This window comes from Calonectris borealis, chromosome 2 (assembly GCF_964195595.1).
Source record: "Calonectris borealis chromosome 2, bCalBor7.hap1.2, whole genome shotgun sequence".
NCBI classification, from domain to species: domain Eukaryota; kingdom Metazoa; phylum Chordata; class Aves; order Procellariiformes; family Procellariidae; genus Calonectris; species Calonectris borealis.
In genome coordinates, this window is record NC_134313.1 from 142,776,311 (window position 1) to 142,795,532 (window position 19,222).

The 19,222-nt window shown below is 36.7% G+C and overlaps 1 protein-coding gene across 1 annotated transcript in view; it reads left to right on the forward strand.

Moving 5' to 3' along the window:
• COL28A1 (collagen type XXVIII alpha 1 chain) overlaps window positions 1–19,222 on the forward strand; it is an 88,521-nt gene that overhangs the window by 28,475 nt on the left and 40,824 nt on the right. The window contains exons 13-21 of the mRNA XM_075143686.1: window positions 179–232; window positions 9,604–9,672; window positions 11,190–11,258; window positions 12,517–12,585; window positions 13,526–13,594; window positions 15,130–15,198; window positions 15,920–15,988; window positions 17,366–17,434; window positions 18,463–18,534. Coding sequence (XP_074999787.1) covers window positions 179–232; window positions 9,604–9,672; window positions 11,190–11,258; window positions 12,517–12,585; window positions 13,526–13,594; window positions 15,130–15,198; window positions 15,920–15,988; window positions 17,366–17,434; window positions 18,463–18,534 — 609 coding nt within the window. The remainder of the gene's footprint in view (window positions 1–178; window positions 233–9,603; window positions 9,673–11,189; window positions 11,259–12,516; window positions 12,586–13,525; window positions 13,595–15,129; window positions 15,199–15,919; window positions 15,989–17,365; window positions 17,435–18,462; window positions 18,535–19,222) is intronic.

Genomic DNA, 19,222 nt, shown 5'->3' on the forward strand with positions numbered 1-19,222 from the left:
TTGAATATTAACAATATTCTGTGTGTTGGGCACTTCACAGGATATGACGCAGAAAACCCTTGTCCGTTAGAGCTTAGCATTGTGCTAGGTTTTACTCTACCCGGTTCAGACCAAATTCAAAAGAAACTTCACATGCATCTTCACAGGCAACTCATTCTGTACTTTGACTTTTGTGTAGGGTATCAGTGGACCTCCAGGTGAGCCAGGCCCAAAAGGCATTCAAGGAAGCAAGGTAAGATGTAGCGGTATGTGTGTAGATGTTATTTATATAGGGAGAGAGGATGCAGAAACTCTATGTAGAATCTTTATACTCTACTGTCCTTTTTCCTCAGTAGTTTTTTGTCAGTGGTTTCCTTTGCACAGCAATAATGTACACCACCTGCCTGGTCCACCATGGTGTCGTCACGTTATGAAGGCTTTGTATTGTTGGCACATACAGCTGGTTCTCCATCTGGGTCTCCAAGAGCATTTTGTAGGGCCACAATAGGGTGCTACCAAGGACCTGTCTAGACCCACAGCACTTAGGTTGGAATTTAAATCACCTGAATATGTGTCTTGGCTTCTGCTATCACTTGGGAAGTTTTTTCTAGAATATTTTTGACTAAAATGCCTAAAATTTAAAGATTTTAAGTAATTCTAGATGGTGGTTATAAAATCTTTAGATTGAGTATTTAAAGTAATTTTTAATTGCTTGTACACTGTAAAAAGTCAAGAAAACTTTGAAATTGATAGAGGTGTAAGATTTGATGACGATTAATGCCTTTAGAGTTAATGACTACAGCTTGTCAGGCAAAATCAGTTGGGTAAAGTATCTATCCGACTAATTTAGGCAGTCTTCTGGTTTGCAAACCTTTGGGAAATTGCTTTATGTGAATACAGTTGTCTGGCCCATGGGACTGCTATTAACATCATCGTTCGGTACAGAAAGATCTTTCATGTATCAGTTTAAAAATGGAGGGTCTAATGTCAAAGACTTTGTACCACAGGATTATTGATAGCCTGATTAATACAATGCCATATCTAATTTGTACAAGGCAACTAAATTAACACAAAGCAATTTGCCAAAGATGCAGTATTTAAACACTCACGTTTTGTTTCTCAGGCAACAATTTCATTTGAAGATTCACAGAAGTAAATTTAGATATGGGAAACGTTTATGGTAAAAAGTTTGGAATACTGGCATCCATCATGATTTTCCTTTTCCTGACAAATGCTTTTTCATACTTCTTATTTCTTCATCTTCTCAGCAAAGTGCTTGATTAGGAAAGCTACTACAGAATATTTCAGAAGTGGAGAAAGAAAGAGGATGATGGGTCTGAAAGAAGCTATTCATACATGTGGTGGAAAAGTCATGCCTCTCTAACTTCAGTACGGCAAATGACAGTAATTTTTTTATCTGTCATTTCACACTGATGAGTCCCAGATAATACTACCAGATACTTTTATTATACATTAAACTGTATTTGTTGAATGTTGTTTGTCGTCCTGTCAGTCTCTTCACACACTTTCATGTCTGTAAAATACATGCAGCTCTCTCTAGAATTCATCTACCTGGATATAATATTTATGGTCTTTTGTTATACTTTAGCTGCAGATTTTCAGTATGAATAAGAAAGTAAGTTCCCTCTTTTTTCAGCTTCCAATTCTGCAACCTGATGTTTTTTGAGGTTTTTCCAGGCTCAGATATCTATCATAATAAAAATATTGCCAGACAAGTTTAATTAATACACTTAGGTAATTATACTTAAAGAGTATAGCAGAAACATATGTATGTTTAGAGGTTATCTCTTGTCCATACCTAGCGCCAAAGCTAACCTTTGGCATTTTGGAGCTTATTTGAGATGAGTGAAAAATTTTTTAATTAACAGTACAGATAATCAGTGGTTGTTTACAGCTTAATAAACACCCATTCAGCTAGTAAAGGTCAAGGCCTTTTTTGGTTCAGACACATAGCAGTCTTTCCAATATCTTTTGTCCTTACAGAAGGATTATTCAATTGCTCTTTTAAAATTAGTTTTCATGACACATAATACAATATCTCTGAAAAGTGGCAGTTATAAATAACTGTCTTGGATAAAATAAATAGATCTATTCTTAGTGCAGTTCCTTTTACCCGTGGCCTTTCCATGTTAATACTTTCTGCTTTTTGAGCTGAACTAGTGACTTCACCCCAGTTTAGCAGAGCTAAAGGCGGTTGCATGGCATTAGTATCGATGTGACATAATGCAGAACACCACCGCTGAACACTTTTATTCATTGTTAGTGGGCCATGTTGAGGTTTGAAAGAGGAGATTCAGTTCCTCAAATTATAAACTCCGGATCAAGCTCAGCCTATGGATGTTTTGGGTCTCATTTGTGAAGTCTACAGTTCACTCATATCTGGCCAGTTCAGTCCACCCCACACCTGTGTAAGGCAGTGCTGTACCCATTCTCTCACTTTGCAGTGCCAGGCAGCAGACACAGCTGGGGACAGTGACATCTGTGTGCTGTCTGGATGCCGCTTGCTCTGGCAGCCACCAGCAGGAGAGGGTTGGTGGCATTGCAATTTTAACTGATTTAATTTGTCTTGTCTGAAGCAAAGTAGCATGGAGTCCAGAAACATTGTCCAAGAAATTACTTAAGAGAACTTTTCATACCTTATTTCTGTTATTCATATGCATTTTCTAATTCTCTCTTAAGCTGCTGGCTAATCTATCGGTGTGAAGTCTTACTGGCTGCACAATACTCTACTTCCATCCCTTTCCGTGATACTGCTTTATCATATTGCCAGTAACGAGTTGAATCTCTCTCAAAGTCCCACTGCCTGCATTGACCAGCTTTCCAGATGTTGTGACTACAACAGGAACTTAGCCAACTAGTTTCCATGTAGACACCTAAGTTTAGGAGTTATCATATGGAGCTGAATCACATCCTTAACCTCTTAAAGGCTTTCTGATGCACTTTGCAATCAGTCCTTATCTTTAAAAACCTCTTTAATATACAAGCAAACGTCGTCGCTTTACTTTCACTCTCTTTTCAAGTCATGTATGAATATGTCGAACAACTGATGTCCTGCACAGAATGCAGCTCGGTGTGGCATTAACTAAAACCAGTTTTTGCTACTAAGCAAACTTTAAAAAAAGTTTTCTCTATTTGCATTTCTGCAAAGTTATAACATCTCAAAAACATCTAAGTAGTTTTATTACCACGTATACAAACCTTCTCCATAAAGAGGCTGAGGCATTTCAAGTGACAAATTTGAACTCTGCTTCTACAAAAATAAAAATACATGTTAACTCATCTTATACGATTATTAATTTACCTGACTAAATGTATTTCCGTTTAACCAAATACTGAACTTGCATGTTAACAGTAAACCTACAACACAGTATAAAACATAATAACTTTAAGAGAAAAACATTTCACTCAAGACATTTCACTCAAACAAGACATTTCACTCAAACACGGTTAGGAGTTGGGAACTGGCTATTTTCGCTGTGTATCTATCTCCTGTCTTCTGAAGCAGTCATCTTGGTCCTGTTCCCCAAGCATGTCCTGAGCAAAGGACCAGTATTATTCTGTTTGTTTTCTGTTTTACTGACTTTCTATTGCCTATTGGCAATGTTTCAATAGAAAGATGTTAAATCTACAAAAGAAAAATTAATTATATTGTTAAAGCCAAATTCTATGTATTTTCTCTCTCTCACTAACTTAAAATACCAAGAAAAAATACCATTCACAGCTGTGCTTTTTATTTTCTTAGACATTTGCTTCACTTTAAGGCATTCTTCAGCTTTATCAGTCACCACATATTATCTGCATTCTAACATAAAACAAAAACTTGAATCAAAGTGTACCATATACCTCATTCAGCTATAAAACATGTAAAGAAAATTACAAAAACCCCATAGGAAAAAGTTTTGTAGTTCTTTTAAGTTATCACACACAATTAATTAATTGAATTTGCAGAACATCAATTTATAACCCCAGGTCTAAGGTAGAGACACTCAGCTCTTGTCAAACTGCAGCTTATAGGAGCAAGGAACTCGATTTTGTGTTCCTTATCTCACTAAGAATGCAAGGATGGCCCACGATACGATTTTGCTGACTGATGCAACCATTTCCAAAAACCCAGAAGACACTATCTCACTTAGAGAAAGACTAAAAGTACCAGAACCAGAAAGTTGGCAAAGAGAAAAGCCATGCCACTCTTGGTTCTGCTCCAGTAATATCCCATATTCCTGCCTAGATGGCCAGGAATTGGGTAGATGGCTGGTTAATAGGTGGTTTGGGGATTAAATCAGTTGTGGTTGCTTCTCAAAGATACATTGAAGTTATTACAGGAAGCCATAGGCTTTCAAAAGGGGACACAGGACATAAAGTCAGTATTCTCTATTAATAGAAATGAAAGATTTACTTGCTTTATAAATATAACATATTCTATCATAAGCAGTAGTGTCCAGAAACATTATCCAGTGAGAATCCCATCTCTCTTCCAACATTCCCAGTAACCTGTTTTCTGTCATTTTCGTACTTAGATTCTACTTATCTCTTAACTGCATTGGTTAGTACAGTAAAACAGTCCTAACTGGCTACTGCATTTACTTTTGTTGGATTTATTTATTACCACATATATTATGTGGTTATATTCTTACTAGAAGACAGCTTTGCCCTTCAATAGCAATAAAAACGAGGAAAAATGCAAACACAAAAGGACTTCATGCTTCTTGGTTTCCTCTCTAAAAAAGAAACGGAATCACCATGTTTTTTCTGGAAAACAGAGTTCTAAGAATGAATGTAATGCCCTTTATTTTGGTCAAGCAAACTTCTCAGCCTTAAGGTTCTGCTGCTTACATTTTTGCAAAGCTAAAGTACCTCATTGGGGTCAACAATGTAAAATGTGCACATCCACTTTCCCCTAGTATTCTTGGTGTTAGATAAAAAATGAATTTTCAACATGCATATTAATTTATTCAATATAGTCTATTAATTTATTCAAAATAGTAGGCATTATTTTGTCTTGTTCTCATTAATTTATTAAAAAATGCTTAACTAATATTTATTTCATAAACATATTCTGTACAATAACACCAATAAGGTTCCATAAGAGTGTTTCTATTCAAGGTAATTTTGAAAATGTGTTTGTTAGTGAGGGGAATAATAGTGACTATTCACAAATTTCAGTGGACAATTTGCAAACAATGATATCGTTACAGATTATAAAATTGGGGCATAAAATCAGGAAGTGGGCATGACCTTCATAAAGAAGTGATGAGGTGACATTGGGTTTGTTTGTTTAAACTCTTACACCAGCTACTACAAATAAAGTACATATTTCTAGAAACCATGATATATTCATAGAAAGAGTGAAAACAGCACATTCTTAAAAGCCACCGCTATAGTAAGAGCCTCTCTGGAAAATTTCATATGCATAGTAAGATTCTGAATTAGAGTCTAAAGCTGTATGAACAGACGTGTATTCAAACTTTTAAGGAAACAGTTAAGTTTGAATGTGGACATTCAAAGCAGTTATTCCCATAAAAACATCTTTGGATAATCCTGTGAAAAATCCATCATTGCATATTTCCCTGAAAATGTGTCCCAGAATGAACTGCTAAGGGATGCTGCTTCTTCTCTGATGACTTATAAATTCTTTCCTTACTTATGTGGCAAGTTACGTCATTCCCAGGAGACTGAAAAATCCAATTTCCCTGTAAAGAAGTGTAGTTCCTAGGTACCTCAACTAGCTTAGAAATACAAAATATCAATAATATCTGTTAAAATATCTATATATACTTGCATTGTTGTTGCCAATGTTTACTCTAAAGATAAAATCATTATATTTGAAAGATTGTTTTTTACTAGAGCTTAATCGTTATTGCATTATAGACTGACATACAGGGTCTTTGTGTTCTTTACAGTACGTATGTGCTTTCTTAAAAGTAAAGAAATTATTTATATTGGCACTAACTGGTACTCATCATAACATAACAAACTATTTTGTGGGGGGTAGACTGTTAAGTATGTTCCAAGCTTAAAATGGTACAGTTTTAATATGTAACAATATTAAGCTCAGATCAAGTGTAATTTTCCTTCCCATTGCTCTAGCTGGTATTAGAAGCCACCTGAAGGAAAATTCCAATAGGGAGAGAAAAAAAGAATTTGAGGAGAGTGTTAGACAAAGAAAATAATTACAAAGATGATACTTTGAAAAGCAGACTTTTCCTTCTATGTGTAGAGAAAATTATATTATCACCAGCACTTTATGGTTTTAATAAATTCCACATTACCAAGCACGAAGACCGTAGAAGATAAAAGCCAGGCTTACTAATAGCCATATGAAGTTTGAAATATACAGTCTTTAAAATAGATTGAATAGTTCAAGTTTCCGAGTTTTGCATGTTGTCTGGTAGAAGGTGGGGTTTCTTTCTCCATTAATATTCAGGCGTCCTCTGCTATCATTGAGAAAGAATTCAACAGAACAAAATTTTCATGCTACCCTACATGCTTTTTATCATAAGGGCAGTTTACGCTGCCTACATCAGTACCTACTAGTACAGCTGCTGCGAGGCAGATTACATGACACCAGTCGCTGGAAAGAAAACTATGTAATGTTTTTATCATGGTTAAAAAAAGAACTTTTAGAAAAACATTAACTTCAGTAGGACTCCCATTTGCATTCAAGGCAGCACATATATTAGCATAGCTCTATCGTGTGGGTGAACTTGCGAAGGAGCGAATGATTTGTGGCAGGAAGCATCCCTCAGAGTTACTGTCCTTGGGAAATTCTGTCAGGGGCTGTCAGAAACAGATATGAAACACAATGTCTGTTTGGAAGACAGGACAAAAAATTTGGAAGACACTTTCCAAACACAACAAAGGAGTTTGGTTTATTGTTTCAGCTGAGAGATGAGCCTGTATTTATCAAACGTCGTTTTTCAGAATGGAATAAGTTCCTACACCATTTGAGAGGTTTAGTTTTGACAAATGGAGCCAATGTGCTTAGTGGCATTTGCTGTGCCCAGAGTAGCCTACTTACACATAGTGGTGCTGCGTGCTGCTGAATTATTATTTTTTTTATCTGGTAGGTTTTTTTTAATATATTTTCAACTTTGCATATCTTTTGCATTCATTCTGTGGGGCGTGCTAATACAACATGGCACAAGAGACATCCCAGGCTGCCTTCTCCATGAAAGAAATGAAGACTGTGAATTTGAACAGCTAATATTTAGCATGCTGCCTGGCCTTACAGCAGCCTGTGCCTGTTTCTTTCTCACTGAGGCACTTCTTTCTTGAAGTGGGGAAGTCCATCCCTAACTAGACTGTCTCCAGGCCCTGGAGCTACATGGAGCTGTATCTGTTAATGTTGCTTGTCAAGTGGAGAGCTATTCAACTAAGAGTCGGTGGTGAGGTAAACGAGCCTATAGGCTGAAATGCAAAGCTTCTTGGACATTTCTTGGGCGTTGTGCTGGTGTGCTTAGCTTAACGTTCTTCCAAAACCCATGCTTTGTACATCTTGACCAGCTTTGCAAGAAGCATAGCTGTGGGTAAAAGTGTCAGAGTATCTCTGCCCTTGAGGAAGTGTCTATGCATGGAAATTTGCTTGCAAAACTTTCTACTGAAACCTTAATACAACAGTTTTACTTGTATAGCTCCCGTGGGGATGATTTTGCCCTGGAAGCAGAGGACACCACGGGGCTGGGTGTGTGTAATTACAGCACTGTGGCTTTGCTGATACCATTCTGCCAGTGCACTTCTACATACTGATGCATAATCAGAAGCTGAACTTCCATTGATGCTTGGATGCTTGTGACCTGTTGGCATGAATGAAATTCAGTAGCCTAAGTTACTATTGCTGGAAATGAAATGGCGGCTTCTAAGTCAGTAAAACCCTCTGAAAATGTTGCTTTTAGTATGTATTATTTTCTAAAGAAATAGTATAAAACATTTCCTTATGTATTTCCCCTACTTCTTGTCTAAACAGAATCAGCCCAAAAAGCCCTGAAATGCAGCTAACTGTTGGCTTAAACGACAACAGTACTTCAAACAGAAAGTTTGTAAAGAGAATTAAAGAGGAGAGAAATACAAGCTTTGAATGTATTATTCTTGGCCTTCGCTAAATTTCCTGCTGATGGGAAATACTTAATAAAAATTATTTTTGATCAGCTGATTTTAAAAGGACAGTTTGTTCAATGCCAAATTAATCAGAAGGAGGAACTGGAAGTCTAGAAGATGGGCCATTTGAGAAATTTTTGTTGTTGTTGTTTGATTAGTTTCAAAACAAACGTAGAAGGAAAAAACCAGCTATGAACAAAAAGGGTCAATTTCTAATTGGCTTTATATCAGTAAAAATTGCATCATTTATGATAATCTGGAAACACATCAACCGAGTTGTGACTCTGGTCCAAAGCTTCATCAAAGTATTAGTAGGAAACCTGAACAATAAGGTCTACCTAGGAATACAGTAAACTTCTTTGCTATATTCTGTATTTTGGCAACAGCTACATGCAGAGAATCCACATTAAAGCAATGTCAATGTTGCTAATACCCTATCAGCACACTATGTGGAGACGCATGTGCTATTCTGCTGAGTTATACCAGCTTTCTCTGATTTTTCTCTGCCTTTTAAGACTTAGCTCCTATTGATGCTGTATTAATTTATTAGATTATGAAGGTGTGCTATAAAATCTTGTATTTTGAATAAACATTAAATTTCATAGCTGGTCTTCAAATTATCATATTGTCCTGTAATGGAATGAATTTAAGACCGGGCATCAAGTTCCACTTTATTCTAGGTTTAAAGCTGCAATAGTAGCATTCCAAGTGCATAGTTATCAGAAATTAAGCTTCAAGGATAATCTGTTTATTTACTTTCACTGTATATTCCCATTCTTGCCTCTTAGCTTCATTCTTTGGCAGATTACAAACTGGTAGTTTTCTGGAGAAATATTTGGCTTTGAAGTCGTTTTTTACACTTCCATTGACCTCTCAAGTGCAAAAATCTCATTGAAAGGTTTCAGAACTCAGCATAGAACATTTTTCGGTATATACCAAATTTCAACCCCCCAAATATGAATACCTCCCCAGAAAATAAACACATTTTGAAGCCTTTTTAATAATCGTGTGGCTATGTTGGCTTTATTAGAAACATATTAAACACGCAAGAGAATTAGGAGCTGCAGTCAAAGATAGCAGTAGGAAAAACAGTCGTGATATGCAGTTGTTGCTATGGGAGGAACCTTGAGTGCAATGTTTAAAGCACAAACACTGCTTAATTTCCAAATGCCCATCTTTCTAGTGAGAAGAAAGCTCAGGAAGCACCAAATTATTGGATAAAGTCAGGACCAAAGATATGACAAAGAATAAATATATTTTTATCTTTTCTGATGTGTATGAAAGAATGGTTTTATAACATTATTATCTATCTCAGCAAGTTGTATGGCCAGGATATTGACCCTGCTCCTAATATAAACATTTATCTTTAAGACGGATTGGTTTTGTTTTGTTTTGTTTTTTTTAATTTAAAAACATATTTCTATAGCCCTAAATGAGGCTGTGGAAAGACATTCTGGCGGAATTTGGACATTACACATTAATAGTTTCTTTCCATTTTTTTTCCTTTAGGGAGAGCAAGGCCCTTTAGGTCCCTATGGTCCTCCAGGACTCCCTGGTGTTGGACAGCCAGGACCCAAGGTAACTCTCAGTAATATGTCTGTTGAAGTGCTAACTGTCGGCAGTCTTTTTTTGGATGAAAGTTCTCACCTACTGTTCTATCAAACTCAAACGCTTATCATCTAAATGTAAAACTGATACAATATTGACAGGTTTTTGTATTTGCATAGGATGAAGATAACAGACCTGCCTTTCCAGCAACTCTTAAGGTTTTATTATGATCCCATTGATATAATAGAAGTCAGAAATAATACCATTTAAATAGGGGTTAAATATGTGAGATTGTTTTCAAGCACTAGCAGACACTTGCACTAATGAGTAAACCATAATTCAAGGCATAGAAATACATCTCAGTCACTGTGATACATAGTCAAGTGACAGATTTGCCTTGTTATTTCTTCACTAGGGAACAGATATTCTTATAGGTTAGAAAATTCTCTCTCTCATGCAGCATTTAATTCCTCCATCTTATTTTATTGCAAAAGACTAGAAGGTGGAATGCAGTCTCGGTAATTTGGAAAAGTCATGTCTGCCTGTGCTGGCCAGCCGAACCTCCTTTTGGAAAACTGCAAAAGCATCTACGTAGGAAACATGACTACTTAGTTTATGAGAGTTTTGTCAGACACCTACAGCTCAGACTCAAACAAGAAATCTAAATTGGGCAGAACTATATCTCACCCTAGTTCTTCTGGCTGCAAAGTCTTTGGTGTTGCTTTATGCCATTTTTTTCTCTATTGCTTGGAGCCAAGTGCCAGTGTCTAAAATACCTGCACTTTTTTTGCTTTTACTGCTCTAATTTGTACATTCATTGAACCCCTGCATGTTTTCTGTGCAGTGGGGCAGACCCCAGAACTTAGAGAGGGTTTATATAGCTCAGAAACTAGTAATTTGCCATGTAAAAGGAACAACACTGGGTCATTCCAGAAGGGAAAATAGTTTATGGAGAGGGAATGTCACTCCCAGTCACTGTACTACTCTGGGGAGAGATAAAAATCCTCTGTGCTCTTATCCTTGAAGCACATAGGCCTCAGTGAACTGGAGGAATTGTGAAGATCATGACACCTTATAAATAGAAGATACTATGCAGTTCCTGGAGTTCCCGTGCAATCCCATATTCCACTGAAGCAGGCTTCAATTTGAGTGCCTAGGTAGAGGCTACGGTGAGGATTCCTCACACCTGAGCATTCCTGCATCATGGTTGGGTTGTACTGCAACCAAATTTAGCCTCACTTCGCTCCCTCATCCCTGTCATCTCTCAGGTCCTGCACTTTTAAGCAGTTAACCCTATGCAAAGTGATTACACCCCTTTGCTGTTGGCATGAGGGCTGGAATGCGATCTAATGCTCCAAGTATTGATCAAAAGGTACTTTCAAATGTTTCTAAATTGTTATTTATGCTTTTTTTACATCAGGAGATGTTACACATTTGATTTCAGACCTTTCTGGTGACATCATTAAGTCATCTAGATGTAAATGTTATGCTTTTCAAAAGCATCGAGTTGAATTAGGACTGAACTTTCTAATATTCTTTTTCACAAGGGTGCTCAAGGTCAAGAAGGTAAAATTGGATTCCCAGGACCTCCTGGAATTGGTGAGCCAGGATTACCTGTAAGTCAGTGATATATGCATTGGAAGTGGAAATATAATAAGATAAGTCTTAGTGAGTATAATTGATTGACAGCAGCTATATTGGCTACTGATTCCATAAACCACCTGTACCTAGTCTGGAGCAGCAGAATTGTGTTCAGCTATGCCAGCCCAGTGTTGCGGCAGTAATTGCATATGGCTTGCCCAAGTAGGAGAATAAAGCCATGTCCAAACAAGTTTTGGGGAAATAAAAAATTGCTTGGTCCATGTGAGCAGGATTGCAGTATCCAGTTTTCAGAAAGACATGGAGTTGTATATAAATAGCTGTATCCCTACTTGTTTGAGTTGAGGATAATCTTTAAAAATTGTCTAAAATCAAATTTTAAGAATATGAAAATCCGGGAGCTGAGACATTTCTCAACTCCTGTGTGTAATTTGGATTGCATCAAAAATAAAGACCCAAATTATATGCTTTTAATTAGATCTTTATCTTCTGAATTACAGAACTTTAGCAAGCTTTTTGTAACATTGAGTTAGTGCTCACTGGCTGCTTTTTCTTCCTGAAATGTATAAAATATGTGGTTTTCTTGTGCGTTTCATTAAAAATCTCAAGAGATTGTTAATTAAGATAGCCACGAATGTGAATGGGTGTTAGATTCATTCTAATAGTATTTTTGAAAGTCACTTTGTGGTTGTAAAAGACTATTTTTCTCACAAAAAATGTAGAAACTTTTTGCTTAATCAAGATCATCCTTAAAAACTCTTTATTAGATTTGAATAATGAAAGATAGCTGAATTTTGTGGAAGAACAGAAAGCATTACAAAAATAATTATTTCTGTACTTGTTTAAAACAAAATTGGCATTCTCTAATTTTGTATGTTTAACCTGCCATTTTGTATGAAAAACACTATGGTCAAATTAATGATTTTCATTATGAAAATCATGAAATTATATGCAATTATAGGGAATAAATTTCACAGTCGTAAATGTATTTATTATAAATTAATCTACAGGTTCATTTGAGTTTTAAGGGTACAATCTTTAGACATTAGTTATGTAATTCACACCATTTCAGCATTAGCTTATTCCAATCTAAATCCTCCAATTAAGGGTTGCTACACTTCATTTTAATTGCCTGGGCTCAGCCAGCTGTTACGGAAGCATTTTTACTTACCAGTGTCATAAGAGTTGCAAGAACATATACTAGCAAGTTAGATAAAATGTCAATAAAAAATGGAATTGCTGATATAGTCTGAATATATTTTTCTTTTCTTACAGGGACCACGTGGCCCTGATGGTCTGCCAGGTGAGAAAGGTCTACCAGGAGAGGGCATTCAAGGCCAAAAGGTAGTATTATGGAAATTTTTTTTTTTAAGATTGTGGGCCAAATTTGCAGTACTGTCCAAGTTATTTAAGATCACTGATCATTCTACTGGTATAAAATGTCAGCTGATGGATCTTGGTCTTCTGAATCATTGTGGTCTCTGAATATCCCTCCGAGTTCAGAAACTCTATCAGTATAATTACAAAAAAGTTGTACAGTCCCTCTAACAGTAGTAAATTAATGATTCTCTTATTTATGTGTTTAATAAGATACCTTATTTTGGTAGCATTAATGAGATAAATTGTTTTCTGAAAGACTACTTAGCTCTTTATGTTGTGTATTGGAAGAAAACATTCAGGAACTGTTTTCATTCTGTCTTACCATTTTGGGAAACTAAAAGATGGGTTGTATGAGTCTCTAAGGACAGTTACCTCATTAAGGGCACTTGCTAGGTTAATATATGTGAACATTCCTTTTTTTAAAAATAAGTACAAACAAGCAAAGATTTATGATTAAATCACAACTGGGCTTCCCATCAAAATGTATCCCTCCTTTTTAGTGGCTTCAAGATTCTCTAGAGCCTTGAACTACTAAGCAAAGAAGATTTTTCTTCCTTTTATGGAAAAGATGTTAGTTGTGTCCTTGCACCAGGTTCTGAACTGCTCTCTCTTGACTAATGAACATATTATCGCATTTTCAAAATGTAGCTTCCTTCTTCCTGGTATTTCATTTTCTCCTTTTGAAGTCCTGTGTTCAACAACACAATGAATGCAGATGAAGCATGTTATGACTTGTAACTGAATCGCTTTTCTCTAAAACTGATAATTCCATTGACTATTTTTCTTGTTTGTTTGTGAAGGAATACTTTTTTCGTCATTATCCACATTGTGATGACCAGTTTGTCTAGGGTGGTGTTCTTTATAAATTCCCAAATACAGTTACTAAACTGTCACATATTTCTAGGGTGAAAAAGGCTCTGAGGGTGTAGCTGGTCCTCCTGGACTGCCAGGTCAACAAATCAAAGGTGACAAGGTAAGGCACAGAGTATTTTTCTAATTGTATCTATAGTTAATTATATTTGTAGTTAAATTAATGATGAATTATTCACACAATATCACAACAATACAAAGCTATGTTTTGCCTGGAATCTGAGGAGCTATGCTACACCGTTCCATGCAGCTCCATAGACTGCAGTCGTCTATACAATTAGCTGAGCTTGTTAATGTTAACTGAGAGCCCTAAGGACTGTATTCTATGCAGCTGGGAGTATGAGGGAAGAAGTGGACTTTTTTCCTCCTAAATTTTTTTCAGAAATATTGTATTTTATAAATATTTTTTAAAATGTAAGAACCCCTTTGAGTCATCTAATCTAATGGTCCTGGAACAGGCAAAGGAACAGTCTGGCTTTTGAAATTTGTTAGCTTTGTGGTGCCAATTCCCCCAAAGAGAGATCTAGAACAATTTAAATTCCTTTGGCCTGATGAGGTTCCAGCCTATATCTTGTGCATCCCCAGAAAGTGGCTGATGCAACATGCCCAGATGTCCTATAGAGCAGAGGTAGTGATTCCAGATCTTCCTTCTCATGATTTAGGGCCATAGCTCTCCTCCTACTCCCCGTTGTTTTCCTTCCATGAGAGGAGAGGACAGCACTCCCATCCAAAGTCGTTGACAGCTTAGTCAGCAGGGAGTGCTTCGCGGATGTGGGAAGTTTAACTTGAACTTACTCATCTCACTGTCCAGTCAAATGGCTCTCCAAAATCTTCAGAGCAATCTAGGTGGTGTGGCGTGGTCTGATTTGGCCTGTCTGTGAGAGATATGCTTGGTGAGCACCTGCCAGACTGTCTTGCTCAAGGCCTTAGAGGAAGACTGGTTATCTGCGCAGGAATGAGTATCTTATTCCCATGTCTGTATGGGAATAATGCAGCGATGGTCAGGACAGTAGGCATTTGGGACCATTTCAGTAAATAAGTGTTTCTGGCATAAGTGAAATTAATTATTTTTTGTTTTCTAAGGACTGATGTCACACATCCTTGACAGCTTCATGGGTCTGTGCCACTTCCAATACCCACATGACCTCCCCATATTCCTCTATTCCCATAATTCCCTCTGCCATAATTTCTCTATTCCCTCCCCAAGGGCTGTACAATACCATTACAATACCACGTGACAAAGATTTTTCAAAAATACTCTCTAGCTGCTCTGTTTACACTTGCAAGTTTTTCTTCTGAGTATTGTGCAAGAAACTGTATATTTCCACTCAAGAAAATCTTTAAAATTAATCTCAGTATGTAAAGATAAGCTATGGATCCTTCTAATAATAAAGTTACAGCTGTGATCATCTAATGTTATAAATGAGATAGAGTTTGTAGGTAGGAAGGTGTATTATTTTTATTAGGTCAATTGCCATAGGCAAACTTTCGGGTATTCCAAGCACATTTAACTCAAATAGAAGCAGCAGACTTCGAGATAATACAGCTTGGGGACTGTTGCTCTGTGTTTAGTTTAAATATGTTAATCAGCTAGCATGGACTCTTGCAATTTAGTTCTTGGGAATACCTTTTGTATAGGGTGAACAAGGCCAAGTAGGACCACAGGGCCCAGCAGGACCACCAGGAATAGGCAATCCAGGAAGCCAGGTAAGTCTACATTTTGGACATGTAATGAGCATTCGCATGTAGTTTTCGTTCTATATTTTATCAGAGCTCTAATTTTGATGTGAAGATGTTAAAAAACTCACAGTGATTTTTCATTTTAAAAGATATCAAACTATTCTTTAGGCAAAGTTTGTAAATATAAGTGATTCCAACTGATTTTAATGGTCTTAGAATCAAGCAAACAGAAATTTGGTCTAATCTGCTTAATAACTTGAATAGGAGATAAATCAGATGCATTGCTTGGTTGATGACATATTATAGATAAGAGTTTCACAAAGTAAGAATCCATCACTTCTGAATTTCAAACCCATTGAAGCTTGAACACAGCCTTTAACAGTTGGATACGGAAAAACTGAAGCATCCCAAAAGATCTTTTGGGTTTTGTTTTTTTTGGAAAGAAGATAAGAGTTCATGCTTCCACCATACTATTCCAATGAATCAGGGCTTAGATGCAGATACTGAGACACTTCCCATTTGTTTTCTCCGTAAACAGTAATTGTCATTACACTTCGATACTTGAAATCCACAGGATAGTGACAATGGAAAAATAAAATAAAGATCTCAGAACTAAGCCTGAGGACAGGCAAGCAAATTGTTTTCTTTTAAAGATAAGATAAAATCATTATTAACTGAAAGATGGACATATGGTGAATTTCAGATGTGGAAGAGTGTAATGCACTAACTCACTTCTTTTGCTTTGTAGGGTATACAGGGTCCGCAAGGAAACCCTGGGGCAAAAGGATCTAAAGGTTTTGGTCTGCCAGGTCCAAAGGTAACGGTTCACACACTATTTTTTAAAAATAGCACCAGGAAGAAAAAACAAGCAATGTATCTTTGCAAGGCTTTTCAAGAATGTGTTTGATGAGTTGAAAATGTAACTCTTCATTGGAAATAACAATTCACTTTTGAATCTTGGAGGAAAAACCACCCATGTTATCAAGGTGTTCCCCAAATGGAGCATATGGCTTCTGCTTAGTGTCAGCCCTTAAGCTTTGTGAATGTGGATTTTAGGTTCTAAATGAACACAAATTTATAAACAAAGTATCTTTCAGACATGTTTATATCAAGTGAGTTTGGTGCCACATACACATTGTGTTCAAGTAAAGCATTTTACCAAACAGCTGTAAACCAGCGATGGTTTTGAGACTTAAGGCTAGTCCCATCACGCCTTCAGCCTGTCCTTCAGCCTTCCATGGCCATCATGAGAAAGAACCAAAACCAAAGATAGAAACACTTAGGAGAGAAAAAAGAGCTTAAGTGTACTTAGGAGCTGACACTGCACCACGGAAAGAGGGAAAGTAGGAAGAGAACAGGAAAGTGGGGTAAACAATTACTGCTGTCAAAGCCCAAGCCTCTAGCGATACAATGTCAGGTGAGCACGATAAGAGGAGAAAAAGGGAATTGCTGAAATACTAAGGAAAGCAAGCGGAATGAACTGATGAACTGTAAAGCAGAAGTGTGCTTTGTAATCACCTTGATTTACAAAAGGAAGACATTAGTCACTGTAGCAAAAGCAGGGAGAAATACAATAATTTTCTTCTTCTTACTTTGGCATGTAAGTAGCAGTTAGAGCAGCAATGTTTAATATTAATGTAGGGAAAAATAGGTAGCTGTGAAACATGTTATGTATAAGGACAATTTCCCTAGTGTGAAAAAGTATTTTAAAAAGCAAAATTGTAAAATGGAATTCCTATTTCTTTAACTGTTTTAGAACTACTGGAAGGAAGAATCGTGATGGTAAAACTTTCTCTTAAACAGAAGTTCTGATTTTTCTTTATTTGGACTCACTTTTCATTCAGTGACCAAAGAGTTGTTGATATAGTGGTATAAAGTAAAAAATAAAATGTATTAAAACAGAAAGGACAAAGTTGGAATGATTCACTTAGGCTTTCTGCCCACTGCAAGATTAAATAAAACAGATGTGGTCCTACAAGTTATTGGGGTTTTTAAGGAACAGAATTTTCCAGAGAAAACTGCTTGGCTGAAAACTTGACCACTTAGAATCATAGAATCATAGAATATCTCAAGTTGGAAGGGACCCATAAGGATCATCAAGTCCACTTCTATGTGTAATGCAGTTAGTGAAATAGTGCAAGTAATGAATTAAGCTAAATTGTGTTCCTCTGTTAAAGGAACTTTTTGTTACTAGGGTCAATCAGGTGAACCTGGACAAAAAGGAGAACCAGGACTTCCAGGAATTGGCGTACGAGGACTTAAAGTAAGCCTGTTTTTATTTTTAACTGCTTCTTACAGGATCTTCTAATTCTTTCAGTAGTTGCTGATAAACTAAGTAGAACATTTTTTGGTATAAATTGACTATGATCAAAATAAGAAGGAATTTCAGTAACAGATATTCACTTCACAGTTTTAGCTTTTAAACTCAAAATGCTGCGCTAGAGCTCCCACTCTCTCTCCTAAAATCATTACTGCAGCCATAACTGGAACAGAGTTTTCCCCCGTCTTTTCTAAGCTAGTGAGGTATCTCCAAGGCCTCTTAGAAATATTATTACCTCTGTTCCTCTGCAATGATTTGAAAAAAAAAACAGCCTGTGTGACAGCAGTGGTCATACTGCATACATGTTAGAAGAGTTGTTAAACACTTAAAGCTTTGACTTTAGCTGCCATTTTGAAGACTGTATATCATGTCCTTAATGATTTAAGTAGGGCTTCCAAAATCTTGGGTAAGATGACATAGATGTCTTGGTTTTGGCGATTTTTCCCAGGATCATGGAAGAAGCGCTTGGCAGGACTAGTTCCTATGGATAGTTTCAACTCTCTGTGGCAAGTCTTAAAAGTAATGCCTAGACCAGTTTTTACAACTAGCGAGGTGTTAGTCTCCAGTTAACAATTCCATTTAGGCATTTTTGGCTGACCATTCCTTAAGTCCCAGATGTTTGACTTTGCAAGTAAATTACATTTGTATCATATTGTTCTTGTGCACAGAATAACAAACAGCATTCAATCATGTTTTTACTCACTGAATAAATGTAAATTTATTTAATACAAAAGCAAGATTTAAGAAGTAGGTGGGGATCTTGGAAAGAAATTTATAATACTTATTTTAGATTGTATGAGTAGAAAAAATTACTGGCTCTATAGAATATTTAACTTACTGGGAATAACAACTTTTATTTGAGCAAAAATATTGTATATCATTAATTAACATTTTAACATATTGTTAGATCCGTTTTACAAAATAAAGAATTTATTGAAATACTCAGATATAATTATTTATTCTTCTTCAAGGGAGATATAGGTCTATCAGGACTCCCAGGAGAGAGAGGCGTGCAGGGAGATCCTGGCAAGTCAGGGAAAAAGGTAAGGAAATATATTTTACCACATGTAAAAGGTGTAGATGAAACAAGAATAAATCATTATTTGCAGGTATGCAATGGTAAGGAGTTCATCCTGGAGGAGGGCATGTGCCAATGCTTTTGCCAGGGAAAAGGGACTAGGCTAGTTGAGGTGTTTCCAACAAACTTTACTAACAGTGGCTGCCATCTGAATCTGCAGCTGATTTAGCTGCCCTGCCTTTTGCAGGCTATTGACTACTGTTAACTTTCACGATCTTCTTGGAGAACAGATAGCCTGTGTCTTTAGCCTGTTCCTTACAGCCTGTTAAGATTTTCGTGACACCAAGAATTCATGCTCAAATTGATGTGACTTAGGGCATCTAGCAGGGTGGTGGGCTGAAAATCTGAGATTTCAAGAGAAACTCTGTCACATTGGGAAAAAGAAACATAAATTCAAAATGGTGGAAAGGAATTTAGAGGGGTGCAAAGCAGAGTGCCCCAAATAGTCAATTTAGAGTAAGTCAAATGGAGGCTTTTAATTTTAATCTTTCCAAATAGAATGAGCTGCTGAGTCAGCAAAACTCAGTGCTTTGGCTGATTGTTGAATTGCTGCTGAGAATCCTGGTTCCTCCAAACTCTGCTACTGTGCAGCTCTTAAATGAGAGTAGCAGCTGGCCAACGTGTAGAATTGATGAACTGAACATGATTCAGAG